The sequence below is a fragment of the Macrobrachium rosenbergii genome, chromosome 33, assembly GCF_040412425.1.
Source record: "Macrobrachium rosenbergii isolate ZJJX-2024 chromosome 33, ASM4041242v1, whole genome shotgun sequence".
In the NCBI taxonomy this organism is placed as follows: Eukaryota; Metazoa; Arthropoda; class Malacostraca; order Decapoda; family Palaemonidae; genus Macrobrachium; species Macrobrachium rosenbergii.
In genome coordinates, this window is record NC_089773.1 from 13,529,171 (window position 1) to 13,546,772 (window position 17,602).

General features: G+C 38.6%; 2 protein-coding genes across 7 annotated transcripts in view; both read right to left on the reverse strand.

Moving 5' to 3' along the window:
- Positions 1 to 57: 57 nt before the first annotated feature.
- On the reverse strand, positions 58 to 6,199 carry Sbat (LSMD1 domain-containing protein Sbat). 4 transcript variants are annotated; one of them, XM_067133459.1, is made up of 4 exons: positions 6,011 to 6,199; positions 3,674 to 3,791; positions 1,851 to 2,019; positions 58 to 291 (listed from the first exon to the last, which is right to left on the reverse strand). In XM_067133459.1, the coding sequence occupies exons 2-4, from the start codon at positions 3,770 to 3,772 to the stop codon at positions 167 to 169; spliced, it is 393 nt and encodes a 130-aa protein (XP_066989560.1). In that variant the 5' UTR covers positions 3,773 to 3,791; positions 6,011 to 6,199; the 3' UTR covers positions 58 to 166. The 4 variants fall into 4 exon arrangements, with proteins under 4 accessions (XP_066989560.1, XP_066989563.1, XP_066989561.1 ...); XM_067133462.1 differs by having other exon boundaries at positions 1,851 to 2,004; positions 6,011 to 6,189; XM_067133460.1 differs by having other exon boundaries at positions 1,845 to 2,004; positions 6,011 to 6,189.
- Positions 6,200 to 7,894: 1,695 nt separating this feature from the next.
- The window catches only part of LOC136855940 (uncharacterized), a 15,031-nt gene continuing 5,323 nt past the window's right edge, over positions 7,895 to 17,602 (reverse strand). The window contains exons 1-2 of one of the 3 annotated variants that reach the window (XM_067133456.1): positions 17,589 to 17,602; positions 7,895 to 14,645 (exon numbers count right to left, since the gene is read on the reverse strand). The exon at positions 17,589 to 17,602 is cut by the window's right edge and continues 133 nt beyond it. In XM_067133456.1, the coding sequence (XP_066989557.1) occupies positions 12,753 to 14,618 (1,866 nt within the window). In that variant the 5' untranslated portion in view covers positions 14,619 to 14,645; positions 17,589 to 17,602 and the 3' untranslated portion in view covers positions 7,895 to 12,752. Of the gene's footprint in view, positions 17,090 to 17,221 lie in introns of all 3 variants that reach the window. The other 2 variants (XM_067133458.1, XM_067133457.1) reach the window with 2 other exon arrangements.

Here is a 17,602-nt window from a genome sequence, read left to right on the forward strand (position 1 = left end):
TTGCACTTTTTTGTAACAGTTAACATACTAAAAAGGGACAAAAAAATGCTTGAAAAATTCATAAATTTCCTGCCGTCTTTAATAAATTTCTACAAAGCTTGGAAGAATAAATAAAACTTAACAGTACCACCGTTTTCTCGTCACCAGAGGAGTTCTGTCGTAGAGACTATGTGTAGAGGCTAGAAGGGGGCTGAGGTGCTTGGGAAGCTTCGTCAATACAGATCGATACTATGTGTCGGCCAGGGATCATGGCTAGGCCAAGGACTCTAGGTTCTTCTTCCCTTCCATCCTCTGTAATGAAATTTTTTATTATTCTCGAGATATTCGGCTTCTTTACTGACGAGACTAATATTTATTACTTTAGCTCATTTATTTATTTAACATTTCCTGTAAATTCTGATATAAAAATGGACTCGCTAATAATTTGTTCAAAACTAAATTAAATTTTTCATTGTTAGAAGAAAATTGAGCTGTAAAAATGATTTGACTCTTGACTAAAAAGTTTCTTATAGTTAGTTTCCGACAACCCGCTATGATTTTACAAAAAGATTCATAATAAAATTTGGTTTCTTATACACAAACTGTTAAATTCAACCGAGCCAACCACCCAACACATCAATTGTAATACACCAAGTAAACTCTGACCATTTTGGGATATATGAAGCTTATTTCAAAAAGTTCTCAGCTTCACCCAGAAAGCATTGCAGGAGGGAGAGAGAGAGAGAGTTCTTGCATCATTTGCCAATATAGTTCACCTTACTAACTGGTTGTGCGATGAGGTATCCAGTTACACCAGAAACAAAACTGTTACTACCACTATCTTTTCTGGGTAATGTCAAGAATTTCTAGAATGACCCTTTCAGTCCTGCCCTACACCACAGCCTTGCTTTCTGACCTTGAAATTAGTCATTCCAGACGGATGAAACCAGCATGAGCGATGATAAGGTTACAGAAGTCTTATTATTAGAGATTACATTATCAAGACTTGACCTTACAGACCATGGTATCGGTGAGGGCCAAGTTTACCTATAAGACTGAAGCATATGTCAACTTGATCTTAATTTAAACAGTATTGGCAAGGAAATATAGGGCCAAGTGTGGGCTGTGAGCTCAATAAACTTTAGTCTCTACAGACCAAAATAAGACAACAAGAATCTCCATAAAACCTCGACTCGCAAGAATGACAGATAATCGTGTGATTGCAACACCAAACAAGGAACCTATCTATGGTTCTTGTAATCTCTCCTTGACAATAAAGAATATGGTTTATGGTTAGGTTAAGTCCTTAACAGGCTGCAGACCTCAGACAAGTTAACACCTTAATCAAGGAATAGAAGGGGATTTAGTCCATGAGACAACTGCCCGGAAAATGGCAGGTTTAAGCCCTTAGATGACCAAAACGTAGCTAAGTCAATTCTTCAGGAAAAATTAAGGCAAAAAATATAAAGTTATTGTCTCTGACAACACAAACCACAGACCAACTTAATTACAGTCCTTCAGAATACCTGGCATTCAGATGATGCAAAATGGTGATTAAGAAATAAACATAAAGAAATAGAAAATAAAACCAACAAATCTGAACTTCTTCCAGGGTAGGTAAGCTCTTTGACCTCCCTTTCACGAACTGTTATCAGCCAAACATGGGGGAAAACAGATTACGTTGGGATAGCAATAAATAAACAAGTGCTTTTTTACATCTGATGAATATATAACCAGTTTACCATCATAACTTCGTAGATACTTATTAAGTGTAAAGTAATAGCTTGTACTTCTTAGGAAAATAATTAAACAACAATGATTCAAAACGTAAACAAAAAAGTACGCAAGCTTTGAAAGTCTTTCACCATTACCATCCGGTCTCAGGTGCTCCGTGCACGACCCTAGGATGATGTTATTGTCCCTGTCAGTGCACACAAAGGACCCAACGAGAGTTCGGCCATCCGTCATCTCGATCTTCATGGAAGAGTGCAGCCACTTCTCGAGTTTCATCCTGCCCGGAGTGTTCTGAAACGAGACGGTCTTCAATTAAATGTTATGAGAAAGCTCTTTTCAAAGTGGTACAGTACGTGACATAGATATTCTGAGTAATATTCTGAGTTATTTCATAGGCCTATTTTTACCAAATCTAATAAGGTACAGAAGTACTCTCGACTTGAACAAAATGCCTAATGGGCTTATTTTAATTGAATAATGGTAGACAATACAGAAGTGCTCTTGGCCTGATGAAAAAAGCCAATTGTAGAACCACCAAGATAGTTAACAACATAACTGATCTTTATGAATAGTTTTCAGAGGTTATAAATGATCACTTGTGGTTTACGACACAAAAGTTATATTTTAATGTCGTTGTCTTATACTTTTGGCAAAGCTGCCCTGAAATTAAGACAAGATGGCGTGAGGTTTTCAATAAAGCAAAACTTTTAGAAAACAAATTCTAATCATTTTTTTTGAAAAGAACAACATTTTTTTTGTCTATAATTTGCCTAATATATTTTTGGCAATAAATTTGTAAAACCTCAGTATTTTGATTCTCTCAAACCATGACTGTCTTCTCTGGCTACAATTTATAAAATATAAATACTTAATTTAAGATTTATGTTTTAAATACCTACCTCTCCATTACATAGCTTTTACTTCCACACAGCGGGAATTCAGCAAATTGAAACAAAAAAATTGAACACTCGATTTTCTATGAATACCCTTCTTCCATCCATCTACTTATGGGTCTTTGCAGCGTCTATTCAGCCCCTTTCTGCAACTGCTTTCATTTCTTTTACTGTACCTCCGTTCATATTCTCTTTCTTCCATCTTACTGCCCACCCTCTCCTAACAATTGATTCATAGTGCAACTGCTTTGAGGTTTTCCTCCCGTTACACCTTTCAAACCTTTTACTGTCAATTCCTGTTTCAGCACTGATTGACCTTAACTGCCCCAGTGCTTGGCATGCACGCCTAAAATCTATAAGTCAATCAATCAATTCTTCCATCCATCTATTTTTCCCGTCCCCCACCAGGGGACTAATAAATACAAATACTTATGGCCAGTCAGTCTATTTCTGTCCATTTGAATGTGAGGAGGGCAATTTATATAATGGAGAGGCAAGTCTTTTCCAAAGCAAATCTCAAATTAAGTATTTATATTTTTTAAATGAACCTTAACTCTCCATTATACAGATGATTCCCACAACTGAAACAGGAGGTGGGCAAAGTAACAATCAGCCAACCCTTCAAGACTACTTAGTAACCCAACAATGGATAACTAACAAGTACATATATACAAAAAGGCATACAGTCTATAATGGAGAGGTAAGGTTCATTTCAAAAATTGCTTTTCTTAATGTCAACAGTGTTTCTTGAGGTTTCTGAGCAAAAGACTGATGGCTGTAATTCTTTGTATCTTGACTTGTTGTTGCAAGATTGAATACAGTACTGTATTTTAAATTCATCAGAATTACTTAAATGTATACACCCAAATTTAACCCAAGACACTTTTTTTATATTACTGTATATTTACATATTTCGAAAGCTCTCATTACTTTTTAAACCAACAGACGCAACACGATGAATTATTAACGCTACAAAAAGGTACGACGTCAAAAGTAGACGCTACAAATTGTACTAAGCCTTCAGAAATTGAAGACTGACGAAGTGAAGTCTCAAAGTAGCAACCAACCTTTCTCTGGGGATGCTTGTCCGCGCCCGACTCTCCGGGCCTATTCCCACTGTCCGTGAGGTCCACCAGGTGATCTCTGAAGTCTCCGGTGGTCTTCATGTCCGATTTGGCAGAATAACTGGAAACAGAATAAATAATTAGTATTGTAGACAGCTGAATAAAAGACTGCTATGATGCATAGTTACAAGTGATGTTTAGAATATGAACCATATATATTCTCCAGACAAGATACATGAATACTGAATGTAACTGGTTCGTAAACATAAAGCAAAGTATATAATTACTATAATTATTATAATTCAGAAGATGAAGAACCCTATTCATATGGAACAACCCCACAAAAGGGGCCACTGAACTGACATTCAGGCTTCCAAAGGAAGTAAGAGAAGAAAAATTAAAAATATAAAATAAATTAATAAACAGATAAAAATGTATTAAAATGCAAGAATATGCAGGGTATATGGGCAACCACTCAGTACAGGTGACATTTGTGATGGCCCAGCATCCAAAAATCGTAACAACAACGCTCCAATTAATCAGCGCAACTGCAAACGGTTGATGCTGTTAAATCGTGACTGCGTACAGCAGCCATCGCACCATTTGTTTATTGATGTACAGGTCTTGTAGGATAATTCCAATTCAAAATTATACTAAAAATACAATCATCTGAAATGATTAGACTTCCAGAGAGCATCTATTTAACCTACAATTTACATATTCCGAGATAATCAGCTTTAAATAATGACAGTACAGCATTGGCTAACACTTAAACAGTCAATATGTATCTCCTTAAATATTTAATATATTAACCAATATAAATATGCTGAAACAGCACTGGGTAAAGAAAAATGAAGTTCGCGTAAATTATCGAGATCGGCCACTGTATTTTAGCGTAGGAATACCGTATGTGTAACCAGATCTTTCCTAGATAGTGACACCCCCAAGGGTTCTAACCCGGATGACTGTAAAACCATAAACAAAAGACTAAGTACAGGCAGTCCCCGCTTACTGGCAGCATCGGTTAGTGGCGTTTCGATGTTAACGCACTTGGCTAGCGATGCCGTTAACCAAATTTTTGACGTTGGTAAGCGGTTTATAGGCATCAGTAATCAGTTTATTGGCACCTATAACCGGTTATCGGTGTCGATATCCAGTTAGCGGCGCTGGTAAGCGGTTTATCGGCGATTTTCGGTAAGCGATAATTTTCGGTTAGCGAAAATTTTCGGTTAGCGACGATTTTCGGTTAGCGACGATTTTCGGTTAGCGACAATTTTCGGTTAGCAACGATTTTCGGTTAGCGACGATTTTCGGTTAGCGACGATTTTCGGTTAGCGATGCTTTTCAGCTTAGTGACGATTTTCGTTAGCGATTTTTTTCGTTAGATGCTTTTGCGGTTAGTGACGATTTTCGGTTAGCGACGATTTTCGGTTAGCGATGCTTTTCGGTTAGTGACGATTTTCGGTTAGCGACGATTTTCGGTTAGCGACAATTTTCGGTCAGCGACGATTTTCGGTCAGCGGCTCTTGGCCAGGAACAGAACCACCTCCGTTCACCGGAGACTGCCTGTATCATAGAGATAATGACCCCAACAAATATTAGTCCTAGATAACGACCCCTGAAAACCCTTGGGGGTCACCATCTAGGAAAGATCCGTTTAACCTAACCTAGATAAGGACGACCTATGCAGATTTCCCGTCAATTAAAACCTAACCTATTTAGGGGTACATGATTAACTTTGTGTCACATGACCTGACCTAACCTGACCTAGGCTACTAGAGCAGCCTGATCTGCTTCGGCATTTGACCGGAGAGAGAGAGAGAGAGAGAGAGAGAGAGAGAGAGAGAGAGAGAGAGAGAGAGAGAGAGAGAGAGCAAACAAATGTATATTTAACAACACTTAGGCTACCATAGAGAGGGAGAGAGAGAGAAGATAAACAGAGACCTCGAGAGAGAGAGAGAGAGAGAGAGAGAGAGAGAGAGAGAGAGAGAGAGAGAGAGAGAGAGAGAGAGAGCAAACAAATGTATATTTAACAACACTTAGGCTACCATGAGAGGGAGAGAGAGAGAGAGATAAACAGAGACCTCGAAAGAGAGAGAGAGAGAGAGAGAGAGAGAGAGAGAGAGAGAGAGAGAGCTGCCCACGACTACCCTAAGCTAGCCATGAACGAGTAGAACAGCATAAATAATCCCGCACCGTAAATTAATCAATAAAAATACGCGAAATTCACAAAATCACTGAATAATTAAAATAATAAATCGAACGGTCGCCATATTTCACCCTTAACCTCAACCACAAACCTTGACCAAATTAATCACGTGCTTATACATGTCATCTCACCTCTCACTGTCAATGTCACTTTGCACTTTTCGCAAGTCCTATTTCTAAGTCCCTTTAAGTCCTGGTTTGGGTCCTGGACTCTTAAATTAGGACTTAAAAATGGGAATTTTGGTTCACGACGGTCGATTCGCCGACCTTGATGACCCTCCTTTGTTTTGGTTCGGCTTCGTCGAAGGTTCTTTCTTCTTCTTCTTCTTCTTGGGATTTTGGTTGATATTTTTCTTCTTCTTTTGTGATAATATAATAATAATAATAATAATAATAATAATAATAATAATAATAATAATAATAATAATAATAATAATAATAATAATAATAATAATAACAAAAAGGTTTTTTATATTAAGAATAATTTGGTTTATGTCTGAATCTTCTTGAGATTTCGTTTAGTAATTTTGACCTTTTAATAATAATAATAATAATAATAATAATAATAATAATAATAATAATAATAATAATAATAATAATGGCAGTGTCTGCCCTTCTTAATACCAATTCACCCGACAACTAACAACATTTAGGAATATTCCAGGCCATCTGGAATCGGCTCAGCTTATGAAATATAAATCACAGTCTCCCCGTATTATTTAAAACTGTAAAGTTCAGCGACTTTATATTTAAAACCGTCAAAAGGGGGTTTATACCGGTTTTTGGAATCTGTTCAGTGTCTGGTGATTTTTTTAAAACTGTAAAAAGTGGTTTATACCAGTTTTTGGACTAAGTATAAAGAGATATTTTCTTTGTACATATTTTAAGCTTATCTGAGCTAAATTAGTTATTCATTTTGACCTTAAATTCACATTTATCAGCAATTTACTTGAGTTTTGAAGACTTTGAGCATACAGGAACATTGTTTTTATTATATATATATATATATATATATATATATATATATATATATATATATATATATATATATATATATATGTATATATATATATGTGTGTGTGTGTGTGTGTGTGTGTGTTTAAGCTCATTTGAGCTAAATTAATGACTATTTCAATTTAGATATTTAGTTTCCCTTGTCTATAGCCTCACCAGTAACAAAATTTATGAGTAACTTTCCATCATCATTTACAAAAACAAAGGTAAATAAAATTATAACTGACTTTACAAGTACTGGGGCACTTTCGGGTGTTATCCACAATGAATAACTTGAGAAGCAACAGCCAACTGTACTCTGAACAATTCAACAGAAATGTACAGTACAGAGGTTAGTGTCTGACATCGAAAGATAGTGTATCGACTGCGACATCATGCACTCAGTGGACAACATGAAGCTGAAGGTAATGGAAAAAGTTTTGTTGACCAAAAACCTCAGCAAGACAATGAAAAGCCGCAAGGTGGCGTGGTGTGGCACAATCAGGAATGGCGTGCAATCATTTGTGAGGCAGGTTTGCCCAGACTTCCATGTTGGAGAGAATTACACCAGTTTCATTTCCATAGATTAAACCAAAATCTAAGGATAGCAAGCCTCCAGACTTGACTCCTTTCAGGCCAAAGATTTTCAGAAGATACGTCGAAGGTGACCTTCGGTTACGCCAGGGAAAGTGGGACATGTTGGTCTGTACAGAAGAGGCAATTGTCGCAGGTACCGCCGCTGTTCCTCAGAAAGCACATTTGCTAAAGTTCTTTCTGGAACTGGGAAGTTCAACAGCGAGGCACATTTACTGCACACCGACGCTGCTGTAAAGCAAATCTGGTGGCTCTCGGCAGGAAATTGGGATCAGGGATCAGTTGCGAATGCAAAAGATCTTCGTTAAAGTAGCGGACACTTTACAATGACAATCAGTTTTGGAGGAAATCAATCCATTACTATTCATCCATTACAACTACCTTGTTCTAGTTCAACCATCAAAATGGGAAAAAACTGAATACTGTATACTCTATAGGAAAAGTTTTATTAAACCACTATTCCTGCTTTACAACAAAACTGTGCTACACGTCACAGAAACAATTTATATTATCAAAAATATATGTGATAAATTATCCAGGAAAATGTCACTGACCCTAGATTTATGAATTATACAAAGCAATATACATCATTTGAACAGTAACACATATCAACCCTGTCATATATTGATAACCAGCATTTATTTCTGATTTCTTAAACAATAATTATGGTAAGAGTGACAAAGTACGCACACTACAAGATGGTAAGAACTACTCCAAATTTTTGATTTGCAAATAAAGATATTGCACAAAGTATCTACATACACATATATATATGTGCTGTATGTATAAGGCTGGAAACTGTTATTTACAGTATGGAAGATAATTCTGTGCCTTCAAACCTATAAATGCAACAGAATTTGTCCTAAAAGTCATAAACAAAATATAATCAAGTTTCAAAATGTTACTGCTTGGGTTACACTAGAACAGAATTATTTTCAGCGCTCAAATACAGTGGTGCTAAATAGTGTAATATTTTCCTTTCAATAATATGGTTTTGGAATGTTAAAGCGCTTAGCCTATATTAGAGAGAGCAATAAAACAGACAAAGACTCATCTGCTACATAGAAAGTGGACTAGCATGCTTATACATAACTCTTGTGGAAAAATATACGTACAAAAAATATATTCATAAAAGAGAGATATAAAAGTTAATGCACAAATAAGGAAGCTATTATATATGGCAAATACAATTCAAATGTAGTTCCAACATAAGTTAGACAGCCATTGATTTCACAGTTGTGGGTTAGGAACTCGATCACAATAAGCTGATAGGTTATAAACTAACAAGGCCTCAAAGAACATAAGGCTCCCTCCTCTGTATGCTGCAGCAGAATTATCAAGAATATGACATATCATTACATTCTTTCACAAGTCCACTTTTGCCTACTCAACACTTCATCCAATTACCCTGGTCTCTTTCCACCTAGAGGTTTCATTTCTCTAAACAGTTCTGACTTCGTAAAGTTGTCCGTTCGACACAATCTCACTGACCTGTTCTTGTGTCTGTCCAAAACCCAGTCACTTCCTTATGAAGAGATGAGGAGAACCATTCCCCATGGTAGGTGTCAGTATACAGGATCTGGTTTCTTAAGGTTCCAAGTTAGTAAACTGGATCACTCTGCGTCTGTCGACCTATTTGCTGATCAGAGTTTTCCCAGACTTGGTTCCCCTATTTTTGCTTTTGGTCACTGTCATCTCATTTCAAAATCTCATCATCAGTGATTTTGCTATTCAAGGGAATCATAGCAACTTTAGCAATGAGCTAAGTAAAGATGATTTTTCCAAGGTTTTTTTTCCTTTCTGACTGAAGATATTCAACACCAGCTTGAGGAACGAGGACTTTTTAAATTCGCCTTTTACTGACTTCATTTCAGGTAACTGCAATTATTCATGTTTGCCTTTTCATGCAATTATTACCTTTATCGCTCCACTGTAAGCTTAAAGCTTTTGAGTGCTGAGACTACCGGCCAATTTCATTCCAGATTTTGAGGCTCAAACACAATTTTCTGGTAAGACCTCAATTTCTGTCAATTCCTTCTCTTACCTCTCAAATTGCGAATGGGAACAACATTCTCAGAGGGGCATTTCACAAATATTATTGTCTCTTAGTCATTTAAGAAATGAATCTCCACAAAAACTACTGCTTTTTAGCTCAAGCAAATCAAACAGAAGGCTAGTACAAATGTCTCTGAGGATAAAATGAAGTGTCATGAGATATGATCATGAACATACTTCCTTATTTACAAGAAATATGGACAGAATGAAGTGTTGAATGTATGTAACTGGAGGTGCTAGTTAATTTTTGCTAGACCTGAGGGATCTTCACCAAAGATTTTTACTCTTTTGTCACAACTGACGGATCAAGTTTTAACAGCTGGGGACCAGGATTTGGGGGAATACAGCCTCATGATTTACTTCTATCTCATCTACAGAAGCTTTCTTCTTGATAATATGAGAAAGAGAGCACTTACAATAACTTTAAGTCCTCAAGAGCCTTTTTGGGTACTGTTTGTAGCTTAAACCCTAAAGCTTGCCTTGGTTCCATTATACTTATCTGCTGACAGCCTGAGTTTCTACTCAGGCTATGCAAAATTAGAGGGTTTGTGAAGGAATGTACTCTTTTTGAACAAAATTAATATTTTCAATACAAAAAAATTAATGTTGTAAAAAGGCCCCATCACTTGAGAATCTGATCTTTGTAGATGATTCAGCCTACATAACTGATCCAGTTTGTTACCAAGAAACCTGGGAAAAACAGGTAACCTAATCCTTCCTACCAGGGGAGTGGTATTTTACTCCCGCAAACAAGTGTCTGGGATTTGTGAGTAAGCACAAGCAGGCAATGCAAAAGCAATGGATAAAAAGAAAAAATTACCACAAGATTTTACATCAAAAAATTATTCCATACAAACTCTTCCATTATGACAAACCCTCATCACAGTTAATGAAATCCCCGGACATAACTCCTTATGGTTTGTAGACAGAAAAAGAAGGGGAGAAGCTACCAGCCATGTCCATGCATCTGTCTAAATAAAACAGATAGTCCTGTCACACTCTTACCACGCAAGCAAGTTCTGCAAATGAGTGCAAGAAAACATACCAGAGATTTTATATGCATGAGAGGACAATACAAAACCCCCTCAAATGAATTAAACATAAAAAACCTGGAAAAACAAGGACACATAAAATGGTGCTACTATAATCCACTCTAGCAGCAATCATTGTAATTACACAAATATAAAACGAAAAGATAATGTACCACAGTGGATGATGATTGGCAAAACCAAAAAAATAAGCTGAAAGGAAAAAGGAATGAATATATCCTGGTTACCAAAACCTTGGTCCAAGATTGCAATGCAAAAAAGCTTTAAAAATCTTATAGAACAGTACTGACAACAAATCACATATCTGAAGTATGTCAGCTACTTTCTTTAAATCCTCCACTCAAAACCCTTACGGACAAAGTTAACAGACTATAACACAGGAGGGTTCTCAAGGGGAAATTAGCCAGCAGAGAGACAAGTTATAGGGAGAGGTGATTTTATTAAGTATCAGGGAACAGAAACTCAACTATTTATCACCTTTTCCTATAACTGTCTCCTTCTGAAGACTGATTTCCCTTTGGAACCCTATTCAGCTTCGGTCAACAAGACACAAGAAAGTACTTGTCCGAGGATGTTGCAGACTGCAACAAGTTCTCGGCACGACTCGTGAGTTTGTAGTGGGACAACTTTGTTTTGAAAAATTACAAATTTACCATCATGTTTCTTGGAAATTCTGACGAAGCGTGGACTTACAAAGCTCTAGAAGGCTCTACGTTTAAAGGAATCTTTATTCAAAGACATCATGCAAAGAGAATGAGGAAATATTGCTCTCTAAACCATAACTCTAAATTCAAATGCTCTTTGGTATTTCAATTAGGACTTACTCACTATCACCATTGGCAGGCATGCCATGGGTATAAATCAGCGAGCTTTTACGACTGGACGTGCAAATAGTTCACGCTAAACCTATAAATAATTCTTACTCTTGTCATTTAATATAGAAAACTCTATCACTTAGTATTTCATAGTACACAAACTATCATTTTGCATACGCCTTTATTGCAGAGGCTAGTTCAGAATGGGCCTAAGATTGAGGAATTGTAATTCTAGGTTACAGTAGTTTGGATGAAGTCTGACATCTCAGAATTTCAGTCCTAGGTTAACTGTGTTACTAAATACAGCTAGCATCATTTCTCAAGCTTTCACAATCACTCGTCCGTTTCCCCAATGAAGTTAAACTACCACTTTATCAAAAGCCTGGAAAAGACTGACTGGTATACAGTAATGCTGGTATCAACAGTAATTACAAACGCTGATAATTGGAACATGCAAACCTTGGAAAAATAGGTCCCACAGGAGAGGAAATGAATAAGACAAAGAAAAAAATCTAAATTTAGCACAAAGTCATCAACATATAAAAGCTCCGAGGGAGCGCCCCATTTTCACTCCTTCAAAGCTTCTTCCATGACACTGATAAACAGCAAAGGGCTCAGCACTGACCCTTGAGGAACACCAACATATATGTCAGACTCTGATACTCATAGCTCTGTCTTCAGTCCACATCTAGTGTTTTGGTGCAGAAAATCAACACCTTAATGAGTCTTCCTGATAATCTCTACTCTTCAGAACTTGTGTTTCCTGGTCCTCTGTCAAACGCATGTTCAAGATCCACATATTGGTGGTACAATATCTAACCTTATTGCATGGTACTATGCCTGTAGTTGTAGGCTTCGACACTGTACATCTGGCATGTTGCTTTAGAAAGCACAATCATTTAAGTCCTGTACTGTACTAAAATCAAGAAACGTCCTTCGAAAGTTAGAACCTCGCGTATTAATTTACCAAAATCTAGAAATACCAGCAATGTCATTAGTCACAGATCTGCCTGAGAGGTACCTGCTAAGGTATACCTCAGGGTGTCGGGTCACTGCTCCACACACCTTCTCATGGGATGTCCAAGGAATTATGATAAACACGTCATTCTTTGTCCATAAATTTGAATCCATATGTTACCCATAGTTTCCCAGGCACACCTCACACACACACACACACACACACCTTAACCGGCTATCATTTAAAAGCTATAATAAACAACTCTCCAACATTGGACTTAACCCTACATGTCAGCAATAAAGCATATGTAAAACTACAGTTTGTACTCAAAATACTGCATGACATAATATGCGATACATTACATTACAGTAACCTGATCACACGGAAATTGTACTTGGTACTACAGTACTTCACAAATCATCTAAAGGACAAATATTAACGTCCCAGTTCCTTTCCTTGGCCTCATTCTTCAGTTCCATTATCTTTTTGTACGGAATTTTCCAGTGGAATACGTTACCCACCGAAGTTAAATTTGGGCAGCCACGAACCAAGCAGGTGACGCTCTTCTCCGTCATGTAAAACCGAGCACTGATGATGTCGATGTCGTGGCGGGGGTCCAACTCGGTCGAGAAGAGGATTTTCGCATCGAACACTCGCAGCTTCTTCAGCGAGGGAACGACGGCGCCGACCACTTGGTCGTTCAGCATCTTGAGCATGTGCTGTTCCTTGGCGACGGCCTCGATCGTCACGCGAGTCAGGTTCTTGCAGCTCTTCATCAGCGACACGAACACGTCGGAATCGCACTGCTGTAGCCGCGACACCTTGACCTCCTTCATCTTCGGGAAAGATATGGTGTCTCTGGTCTTCTTGCGCTTGAGGAGGGCGCCTTCGACGAGGTGAAACAGCTCCAGGGAAGGTGCGCGCTGTGAAAACCCTACCAGTCTCTTCTCATCCCACAGACAGTTGCTCTTCAGTTCTTTGAGGCGTGTGAAGTTGGGGCCAAACTCCAGTTCCCTGCATTCCTCACTGCTCACTTGCAAATATTCCAATTTCGGGAAGTTGGACAAGACGTTCAAACTACCCTCGTGCTTGCTGTACACCATCCTCACGTTGATGACGTTCGAAAACAACCGCTTCATGTCCAGACCGAAGTATTCGCAAACACTCTCCAAACGTTCACGGAAGGGGTACTCCTCGATGCTCTTTAAAGCTAGAGATTCCGGCTGGTGGCGCTCCTCTTGCAGTAACGTCGTTATGGCTCCTGGAATACAGACACCCACCAGCTGTTCAAGGCACGAAAGGTAACGAAGTAACTTTGCACTTAACCTTATCAGAGAATCAATATCATCGACCTGCGGCATGCCTATCACACGCAATTTGGGGCATCCCCCAGGCCGCCCTCGAAACGAAGACCTCGTCAACAGCTCATGGGCATAAAAAGAATTCATCCCACTTATCAGCGTCGCTTCGAATAAAGTCGAGTATTTAGTTCTATCATACGCCTGGAGAAATAAACTAATCTCTTCGAGGTTGGGACAGTTACACCCAATTGCCCATATCAGCTCACCTGTCGCGACGTGGTCCACGTTAATCTTTACAAGTCGCCTAAAATACGGAGCTGCCTTGAGGACGCCGGAGCCCACAGATGTCAAATGATTGAACTGCAAGGAATCCCAGTGGGTCCTCGGAAATGAAAAATTAGTGCCTGAAAGAAAGGAAATATTTTCTCTTCCAGTTTTCATCTCGTGCCACGAAAGAAACATCCGGCGATTTCTGGCCACCCAGTTACTGGTGAAAGTGTAAAATCCAGTGCAATCGAGCTTCGTGACATGATCCAAGAGTAAATACTTTAAACTATAGTAAACGATCTCACTCATTTCTCGGCTTTCTGCTGTAGCATCCAAGGCCTTGAACTTCAATCCGGTTTCAGAATACAGCTGATGGAATTCATCAGTTCCACAGGCCTCAATCTTTTCCGTGTCGAACGCAGGCTCAGCCAGCAAGTTTATCATGTCTTCGACCATGCCCTGCCGCTGCGACGCAGGAATCTTTTGGACCAAGTAGCCTTCCAGTTCTTCGAACGGACCCGCACGGCTCCTTTCGCACAGGAAAGAAATGACGTCCTGACGCGACTGAGCCCCAATTACGGCGGTGTCAAAGCTTTGGTCTTTCTTCCCCAGCCGGAAAAAGCCGCGAAGGAGAAACTTTTCTAGGGCCGAGAGACTCAGAGCATCCAGGCGCTTGCAGGGCTGAGTGCGAACGTCTGAGTGGGGCATTATGGCTCCCTGCTTCTTCGCATGACACTGAAATACACGGAGATGTTACAAATATATTTCAAAACAGAGCACATTATTCAACATAGGACAAAATGAACTGGCCTTGCCAACTTCCACAGAACAGAAAAATGTAAAAAAAAACAATGAGGCATAAGAATAACTTATATGAATACGCGTGCAGTACAGTAATAACGAGCAACAGTTCATCAAACTTAATAAATCATTATTAATAAACGTAAATGAATACAGCTACCCTCAACTCATGACACAACAAACTGTTGCCTTTGTTACAGAAGGACAGACTTTAACATATAGGCTCCACTTAAACATTTCGAAACATCCTGGGGCAAACAGTACCGTAATTCCATATAGTATTTCTACTCTACGCTGAACTGCATGATACAAATAATCATTTAGACTGCATGATACAAATTATCATTTAGAAGACTTATCAACAAAATGCATCAGTTTTAAAAAGAGCTAGTTAGCAAAAGCCAGCTGATAAGTAAAGAAGTAAGATAATTTGAGGCATACAGTGTCTGGCGACAAAAAATATGAATACATGAAATTTATATAAAAAAAAAAATGCAAAGAAACCTGCACTTTGACAGGTGGAGGTTACTCAGTGTAAAGTGTGCTGTGGCTCTCTACTGAATTCAATAAAAATAATAAAAAAAAAAGCCTATAGTTAAGCCTAAGAGTCACCCATGACCTGAGCTGGGTTAGCTCTCCCATTTTGTTCTCAGCAGTCTGTAATGTCAGGGAATATACGTAGAAAAAATAATTCCACAGCTTGGAAGAAGAAAGGAAGGAATAGGAATGGCCTAACAGACAAGAAATACCGAGAAAGTACAAAATTGTGTCAATTTTTTCACATACAAACCAACTGCTGTATGAGAGCCTATATCAGCGATAGCAGTCTCCAGACGTGTCCCTAAGCAGACGACAAAAGTCCCACCTCCCACCTGTCTGGGAATGCATCTAGCACCTCTCCAGGTGAAACTGGTCTTTATAAATTTTTGTTCTTAAAATGACATTTGTTTCTGATAGCCAGAATCACTATTTAGGTGGGATAGCTTCAATACCCAGAATTCCCCGAGCTTAAAAATAGTCTTTGGACAAGGGCCATGTTAGTAATGTCACAGCTTGCACCAACATTTCAGTTAACTCATCCAAAGAAAGTCAGAATGATAAAATATAGAGTACAGGTGGGGCATACGAGCGGGTACTTGAAATGATCTGCGCCTATGGGTCACGGGAGGATGGCTTACGAAAACGACGACGACGAGGCAGATAAAGAGCCTGCCCAGGGTCCCTTTCTTTTTCATAAGCTGCGACAAAACCTGACCAGCAACTTCTATGTGGCCAAGATTGTGTGGATCCATAGATTTACTTGTTAGAGCCATAAACAAATTTAATAAAAGTGAAATGGAATCTCCAAGTAGCCAAACTCGATCCTACTGTCCACTTAAATGTGAACGCAACAAAAGTTGAAATGACCATCATCTCATCATCCTTGAAGTTAAAAGCAGATCTTTGCAACCCGGCATGTAATGGCAGTGCTAGATTATAAAATTCTGACTTCCTTTCTTTAAGATCCGGTTCTCATTTGCAACTTGTCACAACCTCTAAAAGTAAATTATTACAAAGCAAGAGCTAGATGTGGGTGTACAACGCAAAGAGAGAGAGAGAGAGAGAATCCAGAACGGCTGAAACACACCAACATACACCAGTCCGCAATTCACTTCATTATGAGATCGTGACTATGCGGAATTTTGGAAATTCTCCATCGCTACTTATTAGCCTAGCCTATAACCCAACCTGAATTGCCTAGCCTAAGCTACTCCAAAAAGATTTAGCCTAATCTAACTTACAAAAGTTTATAAGCAGATTAAGCAAGGACATCAAACGTTGCGTTCCAGGCTGACTGCAGATCAGGAGGTATAAACCCTAAGAATTAGAACGCCAAGTATTTTTATTAAACATGAGGGCATTACCAGTCGCCCGCCGGTCAGGGCACAATGCACTTGGTAAGGTAAGGTTAAAGGGGGGTTAGGCTAGAATATATCAAGTTTCTCTGCAATTTTCAGTAATGTTTACTTTTAAATTCCCGGTCTGCAATGGCTCCTGGGTTCCTGCGGTATAAATAGGGGTAGGCTACGCAGGAGCCGAGGAAAAAGTACCAAGGACCTGCGCTCCCCCTCGGCACAGTCTGCAGGCTAAGATTAAGTCACAGAACCCTTTAAATTGGCATAAATTGAAATTACACAGGAAAAATAGCTATGAACAGAGAATAAATTACAATTATAAAGCCAAAAGTAACTAAAAATTGAATGAATTGAAACTATACACCAAAAATAACTGAAAAGCAAAATTTGGTTAACCTAACCTAGCAAGCACCATTGGGGATACCCCTCTACCTTAGGCAAGCTTCCAGGCCCAGCCAATCTCCTTCCAGCGCCTTTCCAGACCTGAATTAGTTATTACAGAATTGAAATCATTATAAAATGCTTAAAATGAAAAGCCAGGAGCCAGAATAAATATGATATTCCCAGCCAATCTCTTCCAGGACCAGCCAATCTCCTTCCAGCGCCTTTCCAGACCTGAATTAATTATTACAGAATTGAAATCATTATAAAATGCTTAAAATGAAAAGCCAGGAGCCATTAAATAGGGCATATCATGAATAAATATGATATTCGCCATACTAGGGTCCAGCTACCTAGGCAAGCTTCCAGGACCAGCCAATCTCCTTCCAGCACCTTTCCAGACCTGATTAGGTTAATATAGGTTAAAACAATCGTAAAAATGCATGAAATAACGGCCATTGGCCAATAAATAGGATACATTATTGATAAATAATGGATAATTGATATGGCGAGGTCCAGCTGGCGAAGTCCAGTCAGCTGAAAATAATATCTTTAAATATTATTTAAAAATATTTAAAAGCCATTAATATTTAATATCTACCTATAAAATACAAG

What these genes read in the sequence shown, in the direction of transcription:
- Sbat (XM_067133459.1), bottom strand. Translation starts at nt 3,772, where the DNA reads ATGAAGACCACCGGAGACTTCAGAGATCACCTGGTGGACCTCACGGAC. An exon ending in ACAAGCATCCCCAGAGAAAG is followed by an intron (nt 2,020 to 3,673) that starts GTTGGTTGCTAC and finishes ATTTAATTGAAG; the next exon opens with ACCGTCTCGTTTCAGAACAC. An exon ending in GGAGCACCTGAGACCGGATG is followed by an intron (nt 292 to 1,850) that starts GTAATGGTGAAA and finishes ATTTCATTACAG; the next exon opens with AGGATGGAAGGGAAGAAGAA.